General features: G+C 37.4%; 1 protein-coding gene across 1 annotated transcript in view; it reads left to right on the forward strand.

The window, feature by feature from the left end:
- Positions 1–4,339, forward strand: part of ALB (albumin) — an 18,184-nt gene extending 13,845 nt beyond the window's left edge. The window contains exons 12-15 of the mRNA XM_011927145.1: positions 198–421; positions 1,622–1,754; positions 2,369–2,436; positions 4,174–4,339. Coding sequence (XP_011782535.1) covers positions 198–421; positions 1,622–1,754; positions 2,369–2,410 — 399 coding nt within the window. The 3' untranslated portion in view covers positions 2,411–2,436; positions 4,174–4,339. The remainder of the gene's footprint in view (positions 1–197; positions 422–1,621; positions 1,755–2,368; positions 2,437–4,173) is intronic.
- The last annotated feature ends 9,703 nt before the right edge of the window (positions 4,340–14,042 follow it).

The following is a 14,042-nucleotide window of genomic DNA, read 5'->3' on the forward strand; positions in this document are numbered from 1 at the left end:
CCAGGCTGGAGTGCAGTGGTGCCATCTCCGCTCACTGCAACCCTGCCTCCTGGGTTCAAGCGATTCTCCTGCCTCACTCTCCTGAGTAGCTGGGACTACAGGCACGTGTCACCATACCCAGCTAATTTTTTTTATTTTTAGTAGAAAATTTTCAGCTTCGCCTCTTTTGAATTTCCGCTCTCCTGCCTGTTCTTTAGCTGTCCGTGGTCCTGAACCGGTTATGTGTGTTGCATGAGAAAACGCCAGTAAGTGAGAAAGTCACCAAATGCTGCACGGAATCCTTGGTGAACAGGCGACCATGCTTTTCTGCTCTGGAACTCGATGAAGCATATGTTCCCAAAGCATTTAATGCTGAAACATTCACCTTCCATGCAGATATGTGCACACTTTCTGAGAAGGAGAAACAAGTCAAGAAACAAACGTGAGGAGTATTTCATTACTGCACGTGTTTGTAGTCTTCATAGCAAGAACTGTCAGTTCAAATTAGCAACATTTTCCTGAAGTAGTGATTATATTTCTTAGGGGAAAGTATTGGAGTGTTGCCCTTATTATACTGATAAAAGTACCCAGAATGAAATGAATAACTTTTTAAAGACAAAATCCTCTGTTATAATATTGCTAAAATTATTCAGAGTAATATTGTGGATTAAAGCCACAGTAGAATAACATCTTAGGCCATGTTCAGTAGAAAAAGATGAACAATTAACTGATAAATTTGTGCACATGGCAAATTAGTTAGTAGGAACCATGGGATAATTTATTTCTAGATGTAAATAATTATTTTAAGTTTGCGCTATGGTGGACCCACATATGAAACAAACCCCCAAGTTGTGACTTTTGAGAATGAGACTTGGATTAAAAAGCATCTAGAAATGCAAGCCCTGAAGCTCAACTCCCTATTGCTATCACAGGGGTTATAATTGCATGAAATTTAGCTATAGAAAGTTGCTGTTATCTCTTGTGGGCTGTAATCATGGTCTAGGCTTAAGAGTAATACTGCAAAACCTGTCATGCCCACACAAATCTCTCCCTGGCATTGTTGTCTTTGCAGATGTCAATGAAAGAGAACCAGCAGCTCCCATGAGTTTGGATAGCCTTATTTTCTATAGCCTCCCCACTATTAGCTTTGAATGGAGCGAAGTTTAAGGACTAACTATAAAGATTCTCATCTTTATAGATGAGAAAAATTTTAAATGAAGTCCAAGATAATTACGTTTTTAAAGATCATTTTTAGCTCTTAAGCAGCTATAAAACTCAATATGACATAATGTGGCACTTCCAAAATCTGCATAATATATAATTGCAATGACATACTCTTTCCAGAGATTTACTGAAAAGAGATTTGTTGACACTACATAATGTGATGAGTGGTTTATACAAATTATTTCAGTTGATCTTCCCACCAACTCCATGAAGGTGGATTTTATTTTCCTCATCATGCAGATGAGAATATTGAGACTTACAGTGGTATGCCTGAGCCCCAAACTACTCAGAGTTACCTGGCTCCAAAATTTATAATCTTAAATGATGGGACTACCATCCTTACTATCTCCATTTTTCTTATATGTGAGTAATATTTTTCTGTTGTTTTTTTTTTTTTCGTTTTTCCATTCAAACTCAGTGCACTTGTTGAGCTCGTGAAACACAAGCCTAAGGCAACAAAAGAGCAACTGAAAGCTGTTATGGAGGATTTCGTAGCTTTTGTAGAGAAGTGCTGCAAGGCTGACGATAAGGAGGCCTGCTTTGCCGAGGAGGTACTACAGTTTTCTTCATTTTAATATGTCCAGTATTCATTTTTGCATGTTTGGTTAGGCTACGGCTTAGGGATTTATATATCAAAGGAGACTTTGTACATGTGGGACAGGGATCTTATTTTACAAACAATTGTCTTACAAAATGAATAAAATAGCACTTTGTTTTTATCTCCTGCTCTATTGTGCCATACTATTAAATGTTTATAATGCCTGTTCTGTTTCCAAATTTGTGATGCTTATGAATATTAATAGGAATATTTGTAAGGCCTAAAATATTTTGATTATGAAATCAAAACATTAATTTATTTAAACATTTTCATGAAAAGTAGTGGTTTGTGGTTTAGCTGATTTTATAGGCTAGTGGGAGAATTTACATTCAAATGTCTAAATCACTTAAAATTGCCCCTTATGGCCTGACAGTATCTTTTTTTAATTCCTTTGGGGACAACTATGTCCGTGAGCTTCCGTCCAGAGATTATAGTAGTAAATTGGAATTAAAGGATATGATGCACATGAAATAACTTTGCAATCATCAATGGCTTCATAAATGTTAATTTTGTATCCTAATAGTAATGCTAATATTTTCCTAACATCTGTCATGTCTTTGTATTCAGGGTCCAAAATTTGTTGCTGCAAGTCAAGCTGCCTTAGCCTAAAAACATCACAATTAAGAGCATCTCGGGTAACTATATTTTGAATTTTTTAAAAAAGTAACTATAATAGTCATTATTAAATTAGCAAAGATTGACCATTTCCAAGAGTCATACAGACCAGCACCAACTACTATTCTAAACTATTTATATATGTACATATTAGCTTTTAAAATTCTCAAAATAGTTACTGAGTTGGGAATCACTATTATTTCTATTTTGTAGATGAGAAAATGAAGATAAACATCAAAGCAGAGGTTAAATAATTTTCCAAAGGGTCAAAATTCAAAATTCAAACCAAAGTTTCAGTGTTGCCCATCGTCCTATTTTGACTTATATGATGTGGTACATAGAGCCATCCAAGTAAGTGATGGCTCAGCAGGAGAATACTCTAGGAATTAGACTGAACCATATGAAAGAGCGCTTTATAGGGCAAAAACAGTTGAATATCAATGATTTCACATGGTTCAACCTAATAGTTCAACTCATCCTTTCCTTTGGAGAATATGATGGATCTACCTTCTGTGAACTTTATAGTGAACAATCTGCTATTACATTTCCAATTTGTCAACATGCTGAACTTTAATAGGACTTATCTTCTTATGACAAAAGGGCCCACTTTAAAATGTAGATCTTTGAACATAAACATGTTTAACCCACTTTGTTTATAATATTTTGGGAGAATTGAAAAACAGAATAACAACAAAACATGTTTTTGTTAAAAATAAGTTATTCAACTACTTTAAAAAAAATAGAGATCGGGGGGTGGGGTGGTATCTCTATGTTGCCCAGGCTGGTCTCAAACTCCTGGGCTCAAGCAATCTTCCCACCTCAGACCCACCCAAAAAGTTCTGGGATTACAGGTGTGAGCCACCACGCTTGGCTTCAACTACTTTTTAAATATGAATTATTTTCATATTTTCCAATTTGACTGTGATGTCTATTCCACTACTATGATTTAACTTCCTCTTTGCCCATGTGATAATACCTGCATATTATGCATTCAGGCAAGAAAGAAACTTTGAATCTCCACAAATTTGGTCGTGTGAAAATGTGACTTGTTTTGGTGCTCAGTGGAAAGATTTTCTTCATAGGGTTCTAACTTTGAGAAGATACGTTTTTGGCCAGGCGCGGTGGCTCATGCCTGTAATCCCAGCCTTGGGGAGGCCGAGGCCGGTGGATCGTGAGGTGAAGAGATCTAGACTATCCTGGCCAACATGGTGAAACCCTGTCTCTACTAAAAATACAAAAATTAGCCGGCCGTAGTGGCACGCACCTGTAGGCCCAGCTACTTAGGAGGCTGAAGGAGGAGAATCGCTTGAACCCAGGAGGCAGAGGTTGCATTGAGCCGAGATTGCACCACTGCACTCCAGCCTGAAGACAAAGCGAGACGCTGTCTCAAAAAAAAAAAAAAAAAAATAGAGAAGATATGTTTTTGCTTGTAATAACTTAGATGAGAAGTAGGGGTTGAGTAAATAACTCCAAGGAGTGATGATGAAAAGCCTCTGACTTTGAAGCTTGAGGAGTCTGATGGCACCAATAGTGTTCCCTTTCACCAATGATGAAAAAGGAACTTAACAACATTTATTGGTATGTCCCCTTGCCTACCCCTACAGAAGGAAAATTCAGCAGCCATAAGTCTAAGGCAGGCTTAACTTGTTTTCACTTATTGCAGAAAGATGATCTAAGTAATTTGGCATTTATTTTAATAGATTTGAAAAACACATGCCATTTTACAAATGAGACATATTTGTCCTTTTGTTTTTCAGCCTACCATGAGAACAAGAGAAATAAAATGAAGATCAAAAGCTTATTCATCTGTTTTTCTTTTTCATTGGTATAAAGCCAACACCCTGTCTAAAAAACCATAAATTTCTTTCATCATTTTGCCTCTTTTCTCTGTGCTTCAATTAATAAAAAATGGAAAGAATCTAATAGAGTGGTCCAGCACTGTTATTTTTCAAAGATGTGTTGCTATCCTGAAAATTCTGTATGTTCTGTGGAAGTTCCAGTGCTCTCTCTTACTCCACTTCAGTAGAGGATTTCTAGTTTCTTGTGGGCTAATTAAATAAAACACTAATACTCTTCTAAGTTATGGATTATGAACATTCAAAATAATATTTTGACATTATGATAATTCTGAATAAAAGAGCAAAAAGTATAAGTAAGGAATATAAAACATGACTTTTACCTTAGAAAAAACAATTCTAAAATTCATATGGAATCAAAAAAGAGTCGGTAGAGCCAAAGTAAGACCAAGCAAGAAGAACAAATTACCTGATTTCAAACTACACTATAAGGCCACAGTCACCAAGACAGCAGGGTACTGGTATAAAAATAGGCACATAGACCAATGGAACAGAATAGAGAACCCAGAAATAAATCCACATGCTTACAGCCAACTAATCTGAGACAAAGCAAACAAAAACATAAAGTGGGGAAAGGACAACCTTTTCAACAAATGGTGCTAGGATGATTGGCAAGCACATGTAGGAGACTGAAGCTAGATCCTCATCTCTCACCTTATACAAAAATCAACTCAAGATGGACAGGGAACTTAAATCTAAGACCTAAAACTATAAAAATTCTAGAAGATAACATTGGAAAAACCCTTCTAGATATGGGCTTAGGCAAGGATTTCATGGCCAAGAACCCAAAGCAAATGCAATAAAAACAAAGATAAATTGCCTGGACTTCATTAAATTAAAGAGCTTTTGCATGGCAAAAGAAACAGCTGAGTAAACAGACAACCCACAGAGTGAGAAAAAAAATCTTCACAGTCTATACTTCTGACAAAGGACTAATATCCAGACTCTACAATGAACTCAAACAAATCAACAAGAAAAAAAAATCCCACAAAAAAGTGGGCTAAGGACATGAATAGACAATTCTCAAAAGAAGATATACAAATTGAAAACAAACATGAAAAAATGCTCATCATCACTAATAATCAGAGAAATGCAAATCAAAACCACAATGTGATACCACCTTACCTCTGCAAGAATGGCCATAATAAAAAATAAAAGTAAAAAAATAGTAGATGTTGGCATGGATACAATGAACGGGGAACACTTCTAGTCTGATGGTGGGAATGTAAACTGATACAATTACTATGGAAAACAGTGTGAAGATTCCTCAAAGAACTGAAATAAAACTACCATTTGATTCCATAATCCCACTACTGGGTATCTACCCAGAGGAAATTAAGTCATTATACAAAAAAGATACTTGCACACGGATGTTTATAGCAGCACAATTTGTAATTGCAAAAATGTGGAACCAACCCAAATGCCCATCAATCAACGAGTGGATAAAGAAACTGTGATATATATACACATACACATATATATATCACAGTTATATATATATCACACGTATATATGTGATATATATATATATGCGTCGTGTTATATATATATATCTATATATATATCCATACCACAATGGAATACTACTCAGCCATAAAAAGGAATGAATTAATGACATTTGCAGCGACCTGGATGAGACTGGAGACTATTCTTCTAAGTGAAGTAACTCATGAATGGAAAACCAAACATTATATGTTCTCACTCATAAGTGGGAGCTAAGCTATGAGATGCAAAGGCATAAGAATGATACAATGGACTCTGGGGACTCAGGGGGAAAGGGTGGAAAGGGGATGAGAGATAAAAGACTACAAATATGGTACAGTGTATACTGCTCGGGTGATGGGTGCACCAAAATGTCACAAATCACCACTAAAGAACTTACTCATGTAACTAAATACCACCTCTTCCCCAATAACCTATGTAAATTAAAAAAATTTAAAAAAAAAAAAATAGCTAGTAATATTACAAAACACCCATATGGTGCAATGTTATACCATCACTCAATAGCATTTTCAGGGCCATTTGTCCTGTAGGTGTTAAATTTATTAAATACTTATTATATGCCAAAAAAGTAAAACATGGCCTTTCTTTATTATTCAGACACTATAAGAAATTTTGAGGAACAAAGGAGATAGAGATGATGATAAGTGAGGCTGACAGAATTGGGGGAAAAAATGATCTTAGAAGAAATTTAAGACAGTTTAGAATAACAACACCCAAAGAGTGTAAGAAGTTTGGAGAAGCCTTATTGGAAGAGGGAATTAGAAAACCTGGAGAAACATACAGTAAGGAGTGATGAAGATCTACTGAAATGATGAGCTGGAGGAGTTGGAGGGTGAACGTTTCTTGTAAAACACTAAAATATCATTCTGGGCCTCTTTTTCCTGTTCCCAGAGGTAACTCATATCATACCTTTGTCTATAAATTTACAAGTCTATCAAACCTTTGTCTATGAATTTACAGGCCTATTAGATCTTTGTCTATTAATCCACATACTTAGTCATTTTAGCCTTATTAATTTGTGTTTTTAAAGTTTATATCAAATTGGTTTCATACTGTACATGCTATTCCACAACTTGTTCTTAGTAACACTGATTAATAGTTTCATTTTAAGTGTGGTGCTTACAAAAGGTTCTAGTACCAAATTACAAAGAGTTTCTTTCTATTCCTGGAATGTTCTATTCTGCACTCCCCACCATTCCACTCTCCTGTCCCTAAGCAGCCCCCACTTTGGTCCATGTTGAATGTATCAAACATTTGTTTTTCACATTTGTTGCAATCATCAAAAAAGTCAGAGAGTGCTCAGAAAAAGAGAAACGGAGATAGTGGGCCCTGGCTGGTCAAAGGCCTCAGAGACGGACCTAGAAAATGTTCAATAAAGCACTGTCACTGAACTGGACCCCCACAGGATGGGGTCTGGGTACCCTGTATCTATAGCAATGCCACCCTGGCCAGTCTCAGACATCAAAGAGGAACTTAAAACTTTTGGAAAAAGATTCCCCCAAATACGGTAACCCTGAGCTCCAGCTTCCCCGCTTCCTATGGAGTTGACCAGAATCCCAGAGGAACTCGACAGTTAAGCCTGCAGAACCAGACCCACTGCTCTAGTTTCAGAGAGTGGTCTGGCAGGCACATCACTCTGGCTAGCTGGCTTTTTTGTTTGTTTGTTTCCTGCATGGTGTGGAAGATTGGTACACCAGAATATACCAATGGTGCAGGCACATCGATGTGTTGTGCATGCACGTGTGTGTGTGTAAAATGTTGTTTTCATATAATATTGGAAGGTACATGATATGATATCAACATGATTTATCATGGGGATGTTAAGATTGATCACTTGGTTAAGGTGGTGTTTGCCAGGTTTCTCTACTGTAAAGTTATCACTTTTCCCTGTTCATACTCTATTTTTTGGAAGTGAGTCATGAAATCTAGCCCACACTGAAAGACAGGGAGAAGGATAAGTTCCTGAAAAAGGGAGTAGCTACATGTCTTATTTATATTTTTGTAAGAAAGATTTGTTATTTAATTGCTCATTTATGCCAGTATAAATTCATATATATATATATATTATATACTTTGGGTTATAATTCCATGCCACATTATTTAGTTGCTCAAATTATCCCAGCTTTGGCCTTTGGGACTCCTTTTTGGTTGGCTCCCCTATCCCTTTGACATGTCTCTATACTTTGTTTTCTTTCTGGCACTGCAAGCTGCCTCAGGCTCATCTTATATTTCACTTTCCCAGCCCTAGAAATGGCCATTTCTTAAGGAAGTCCTGGTTCTCTTCATTAGAGAATGGTTTTACAAAGATCTGAGTGCTGGGTATTCTTATTGCTCATGGGATATCACTGCTTCTAGACCATTTCAGGGAACGGAGCTAAGAAAGGTAGGTATGAATACTAACATTCATATCTTCATTTGAATACACACACATACATAACTGTAATTATTTCTGTGTCTATGTAGCTACCTTTCTGGTTAATGATAAGTGCATACTGATGTCTCTGACTCTAATCCAGAGCCACGGGACTTATTCTAGGCTTCCCCCTTGCCTCTATGACAGCAAAAAACTTCTCTTCCACTGTCTAGCCTCCACCTACCCATTTGTTCAACCTCAGGATGGATGTAAAGGAGTTTCAGAGTTATAAACCCATTCCTCCATGAAAGTCAAATTTACTAACTAGAGTGCAGTATTTATGTACGGTTCCTTTTATCTTTAACCATATGGTTTCCAGTCAAAACATGATTCTCCAAAGTCATGTAGGTCAGCTCCATTTTTGCCCTACCACATTCTGTGAAGTTATGACAGGTGACTTTGGGTGGCTCATTCACACTGAACACAAGATAAGTTTAGGGCTCTGGCCTTTGACTTGCCTTTGGGCTTGAGCTGTACGTGTGGGCCACCCAGCAGCTCTTTCCACCTAAGTAGCCTTTGCCTACAATTCGTAAAGGTAGCAGCAGTGGTGACCGGTATCCTTTACCCTGTGCGTTCTCTGCCACAGGTACCCAGGGTGGTCACTCCATTTCTCTACAGACTCCACATCAATTGTCATGCAGTTTTTGAGGGTGACCATACCTATCTCTTCCAAGGACTTTGAAGATCATGGGTCTGCAATGCCAGTGGATCCTTCCAGTGGATGTCCTCCCTTACCTCTATCGATGTGCTTACATTATGCTTCCCTGGCTTTTTGTTTCCCCTTAGGCCCCTCACTTATTCTTTCTGTTAGTGGTTGTGTGTGGAAGGCAGGGGTGTTAGGTAACATTAAAATAGGTCACATTGTAGAAATGCTGTGATCACATCCTAAGAGTTTAGGAGAAAACGTGGTCAAAAGATGTTTTGTTCTGTTTATGTTAAGAAAGTCTGAGTAGTAAATTTAACATGACAGAGATTTGCATTTGTGCTTGTTATCAGTAAAACACAAGAGTCACTGGAAGCCAGAATTGAGGGTGACATGATGGATGATACAGCATCATAAGTAATGATGTAACCAGTTTTAAATTAAATAAATGGTAATAGAGAACTGTAGAGGCAAGAAGATTTATTTGTTTCAGTAAGAACAACCTCCAAAGAGACATGGTGTCTTGAGTAATAACAGCATTGCTATTTTTTTCCTGAGATGGGAGATAGAGAGTTAGCCAGGAATGAGATACATTTAACAATAAAGAAAATAGTACCAACAGGGTATAGTACCTGGACCTGCACAGGAACAGATGGTGCGTGAACATTAAGAAGAATCTTCATGCGCACCGATTGAACAGTAAGCAACTATGTCAGTCTGGCTTCTACACTCATTATTCTAAATCTTAATAGATTAAATTAATATACTTCACATGAGTGCATGCTGGTGTTGCATAAATCAGAGGGCACTATTAGCGTAAAATAAAATGTGAAAGGTGCCTTCTGGAATTTAGCAACATGGGCTATTTTTATTACTATTATTAGCATTTTAGGGATTTGGTTTATGAAAGGGCAGCTGAGATTGTGATAAGACAGCTACTTTGTGACAGATGTGCTGGATACATGGAAACTACACGTGGAAGCCCATCATTCCTACCGTTCCCTTCTGACCTAACAAGTCTCTTTGCTCTTCTTAATTACTTTACAAAGTCCAGACCTGACTACCCTTCCAATCTCTTTTCTTTTCCTGCCTTCAATGCCCTAATCAGTTTGGACTTCATACTATTCATTAGCACACCATGCTTTTCATGACTCCCTACATGGGTTCCTATTATCTGGAATGTCTTTCTTTCTCTTTTTTATCTGTTTATCCAGCTGAAAGGTTACCTTCTTTGAAGAAACTTTTCTGAATAGAGTTGGTCATTTCTTTCCTGATTGTCCTTCATTCTTTGAACCTGACTTATTATAGCACTCACATTCTTTTTTAAAAATTCATACTAATATCCACATTTATATTTTTACTGTAGATTTTATAGCTACTTTAAATATAAACAATCTGAGTCCTAGGGCTTGAATTTGAACACACAAGGTTCTGACCCCTGAAAGCTGACTCATTTAGTGGTATCTGTTCATTACATATCTCTCCCTTCAACTAGATAGTGTTTCTCATCAGAAGGAATTAGAAGTCCATGTATCTCCCCTGGTACTTAGTGTAACCTGGTACATAGTGAGTATGCAATTAAATTAGATGAATAAATTAATTTATACCATGGGATTTAAATATTCTAAACTACAAATCACAGAATCTTGACTTACAATGATTTCCTGGACTTCCAAAATAGCATATATAGTATATCAAATTTTATAAATATTTGAATCATGAACATTTGCACTTTAAGAAAATAACCATGATTCATTTTATTTTTAAATTTTATTTAAAATGTGAATAATAAAAATTTCCCCAAATTATGAAGCATCAAGAACTGCACGTCCAAAAGTGGCAGACTTAGCAGTGTCTCATATGGTGGTGTCGCTTTTGTATCACTTTAATTGGTTTAGAATTATCCAAATTATCTCTCTCCTGTGAGTAACTGATGAATAAATACATGAATACATGGGTGGCACCAAAAAAGAACTTTGACATTTTGAGATTTATCATTTGGGAAAGGTAGAATCTTCTGACCAATGAAATATTTTATGTTAATAAAATGTTATGTGTGATGGTTGATATACAGGGAGAGTAATAGTCATTTGCCCATTTTACTTAATTCATGTATATGCTGTGTAATGTCTTCAACACTAGAGTGTGAAGCAGTTACTTGGACAATATCTGAAAAATACTGCATACAAATGAACAAATTACTTTTCCGTATTTACTATCTCCACTCAGGTCTCACTCAGTTCTTTTTGTTGCAAAAATCTTTATTCATTTCGTCAATTGATATATGTGCTCTGGAGAATGGTTTCTTAAAATCCCAGCTAAGAGTCTCAAGGGAAGAATTGAAGTAAGGAGCTATTTGAAATCAGAATTGAAATAAGTGGTGTTGTAAGTACCAAACAGAGGGAGTCCATCCTGTTTGTGTGGGGAGAGGTCCTCATCTACCTTAGGTGGAGTAATTTGGTTGGTGACTTGAAGAGCCATCCAGTTAAGTATTAGGAGTCACAAGTATCTTCAAATGATGGAAGAGGACACCTGCAAGGCACACACATGCTCCCAAGCTTCCAGTGAGGTTAGCCCATGTCTTTGGGCTTGGCACTGGGACATTAGAGCAGAGGCTACAAAGGAGCAGAGTGCAGAGTTTAGCTCCAATGGCTGCCATGAAAAATATGTGCCAAAATAAGGATGCTTTGCATTATAGGAAAGATGATCTCTTGGTTTTAAAAACTGTAATAGAAAAAAACTTGTAGAACACCACAAACAACACCCAAATACTAGCTCTACTTATTCTTTCCATTGCCTGAAGGATTGGCTCTTCTATACTCAGGACAGTCTTGGATGATACAGCTGGCTTACCTAACTTTGTGATGGGGCAGACAACGGATGCCTTATTTGGACAATACTGACTCAATGCAAAGATGACCAGGAGGCATTGAGAATGGCAGTGGAGATTTCTTCTGACCTAGCTTCTGACTTTTTTTAATGACAGAAATTGTGAGGCCACAGTAAAATCCACTCACAAATTTCTTACATCCCACAGAATACAAGAGAGCACATATGTTCTTATTCTTTTTTAGGAACATCAAAAATAAGAGCATTTCTCTAAATAAAACAGAGCTTGTTTAGAAATAGATAGTCTATCTTCTGGGAAGTGGCATGACTTGCTTAAGAATAATAAATAATAATTCTAGTTTTTATTCTATGTATTTTCTATCATAAGAATATATATTGACAGTTCTCTCTCTCTCTCACTCTCTCTCTCTCTCTCTCTCTATGTGTGTATGTGTGTGTGTGTGTGTGTGTGTCTGTCTTAGTCTTCTCAAGCTGTAAAAACAAAATAACATAGCCTGGGTAACTTAAACAACATCATTTATTTTCTCATAGTTCTGGAGGCTGGAAAGTTTATCATCAAGATTCTGGCAAAGTTTAGTTTCTGGTGAGGACTCTATTCCAGGCCTATAGTTGACCGCCTTCTTGCTATGTCCTCATATAGCAGAGAAAGCAAGCAAGCTCTTTGACATTATAGGGGTAGCAATCTCATCATGAGGCTCCTGCTCTCATGATCTCATCGAACCTAATTACCTCCTAATGACTCCATCTCCAAGTATCATCACATTGGGGGTTAGGACTTCAACATATGAATTTGGTAAGGGCAAGTGAGAGACAAAAACATCTAGTCCATAGCAGACAGTGAAATCTCTTGACCAAGTAAGGAATTTTTCCTGAAACTTCTATAACAATGAGCCATCAGTCAACCTTGTGAAATGCTATAGTTTGAATGTATGTGTCACTCCAGAATTCACAAGTCGGAACATAATAACCAATGTGATAGTAGTAAGAGGTGGGGCCTTTTGGGACGTGATTAATCCACCCTCATGGTTGGATCAATGCTTTTATGAAAGAAGCTGAAGAGTGCCCTAGTGCCCTTTTGGCATTCCCTTCCTTCTGTGCCTTGTGGGGACACCTAGATGAGAAACAGTCCTCACCAGGCACAGAACCTATTGGTGCCTGAATCTTAGACTTCCTGGTCTCTGGAACTGTGAGAAATACATTTCTGTTGTTTCCCGCTTACCCAGTTTCAAGTGTTTTGTTATGGCATCACAAATGATCTAACGGACTAAGACATTAAGAAAAGGGAGTATTCATATTTAGCAATGAGGCTGATGATGGCAGATGGCCATGGACCCCCTTTGTTGTTTCTCATACCCTGTCATTGCTATAGAAGCTGGGAAGAGAAGGAGTCCATATGAAAAAGTCATTACAAAATGAACATTTAGAAGTGTTATTTTCTGTCCAAATTATTGTTCTAGGAGATGCTTTAAAAGTGTGTTTCTCTCAAGTAGTTGACAGTCTATTTGAGCATGTGGAGCAGTTAGGCTGTTTTAAGGAGCTATGCCCAGCCTAGCATAGGCAAACAACACACAGAGGAAGAAATGCTGTTAATGGAACATAGATTTTTCATTTGGCCCTTGACTTACTTTGCTCTATCTCTGCAAGACCTGTATTGATGTCTTAATTCACCTTGCTGAACTTGAGGGACTTCTATCCTTTTAAGTTTAGGAGGCAAGATCGGTTGCCTAATCTGACTGACTCCTTTGAGTTTGTTCCTGTGTGGGAGGGAGAAAAAAATGTGTTCTTTTCCCTTTACAAACCAGGGACAAAATCCCTTTGATAAAGGGAAATAATCTTCTTTTTTAAGCAAATACTTTTTTATTTATAAGTAAAATAACTTTCTGGGGGGCAGCAAATGGGAAAGGTGAAGTCTCGTACTCTAGAGCATGATTCAGACAGATAGGCACAAATTTAACAAAGGGAAGGATAGTTTGTTCTGCCTAAAAACAGTAATAAGAGGGGAATATAGAAACCGGGGCTGGATGGGAAGATATTAAGAAAGAAGAGGGCAAGAGAGCAAGCAAGAAGGAGGTCGGTCAGGGCTCTACAAGAAGAGAGTCAGGTGGTGTTGACACGAGTGGAAAAGATCCTTTTATGTTTTATGTCTAGTTCCTTGATACAAACTTGTGGTGGGGGATTTTTGAAAAAGTGATTGGGGGCCATCTGACCTGGGGTTTAAGGCAGGGAGGAAACAGCATGTAAAGGAGAAAAGACAGAGTATTTGGTAAATAGAATTTAACAGCAATAGGAAATAAGAACCAATGATGCCAAGGATAAATGCAGTCCTTACTCCCCTATCACTGAATTCTTGGAAATATGGGG

Source organism: Colobus angolensis, unplaced genomic scaffold, assembly GCF_000951035.1.
Source record: "Colobus angolensis palliatus isolate OR3802 unplaced genomic scaffold, Cang.pa_1.0 Scaffold70, whole genome shotgun sequence".
NCBI classification, from domain to species: domain Eukaryota; kingdom Metazoa; phylum Chordata; class Mammalia; order Primates; family Cercopithecidae; genus Colobus; species Colobus angolensis.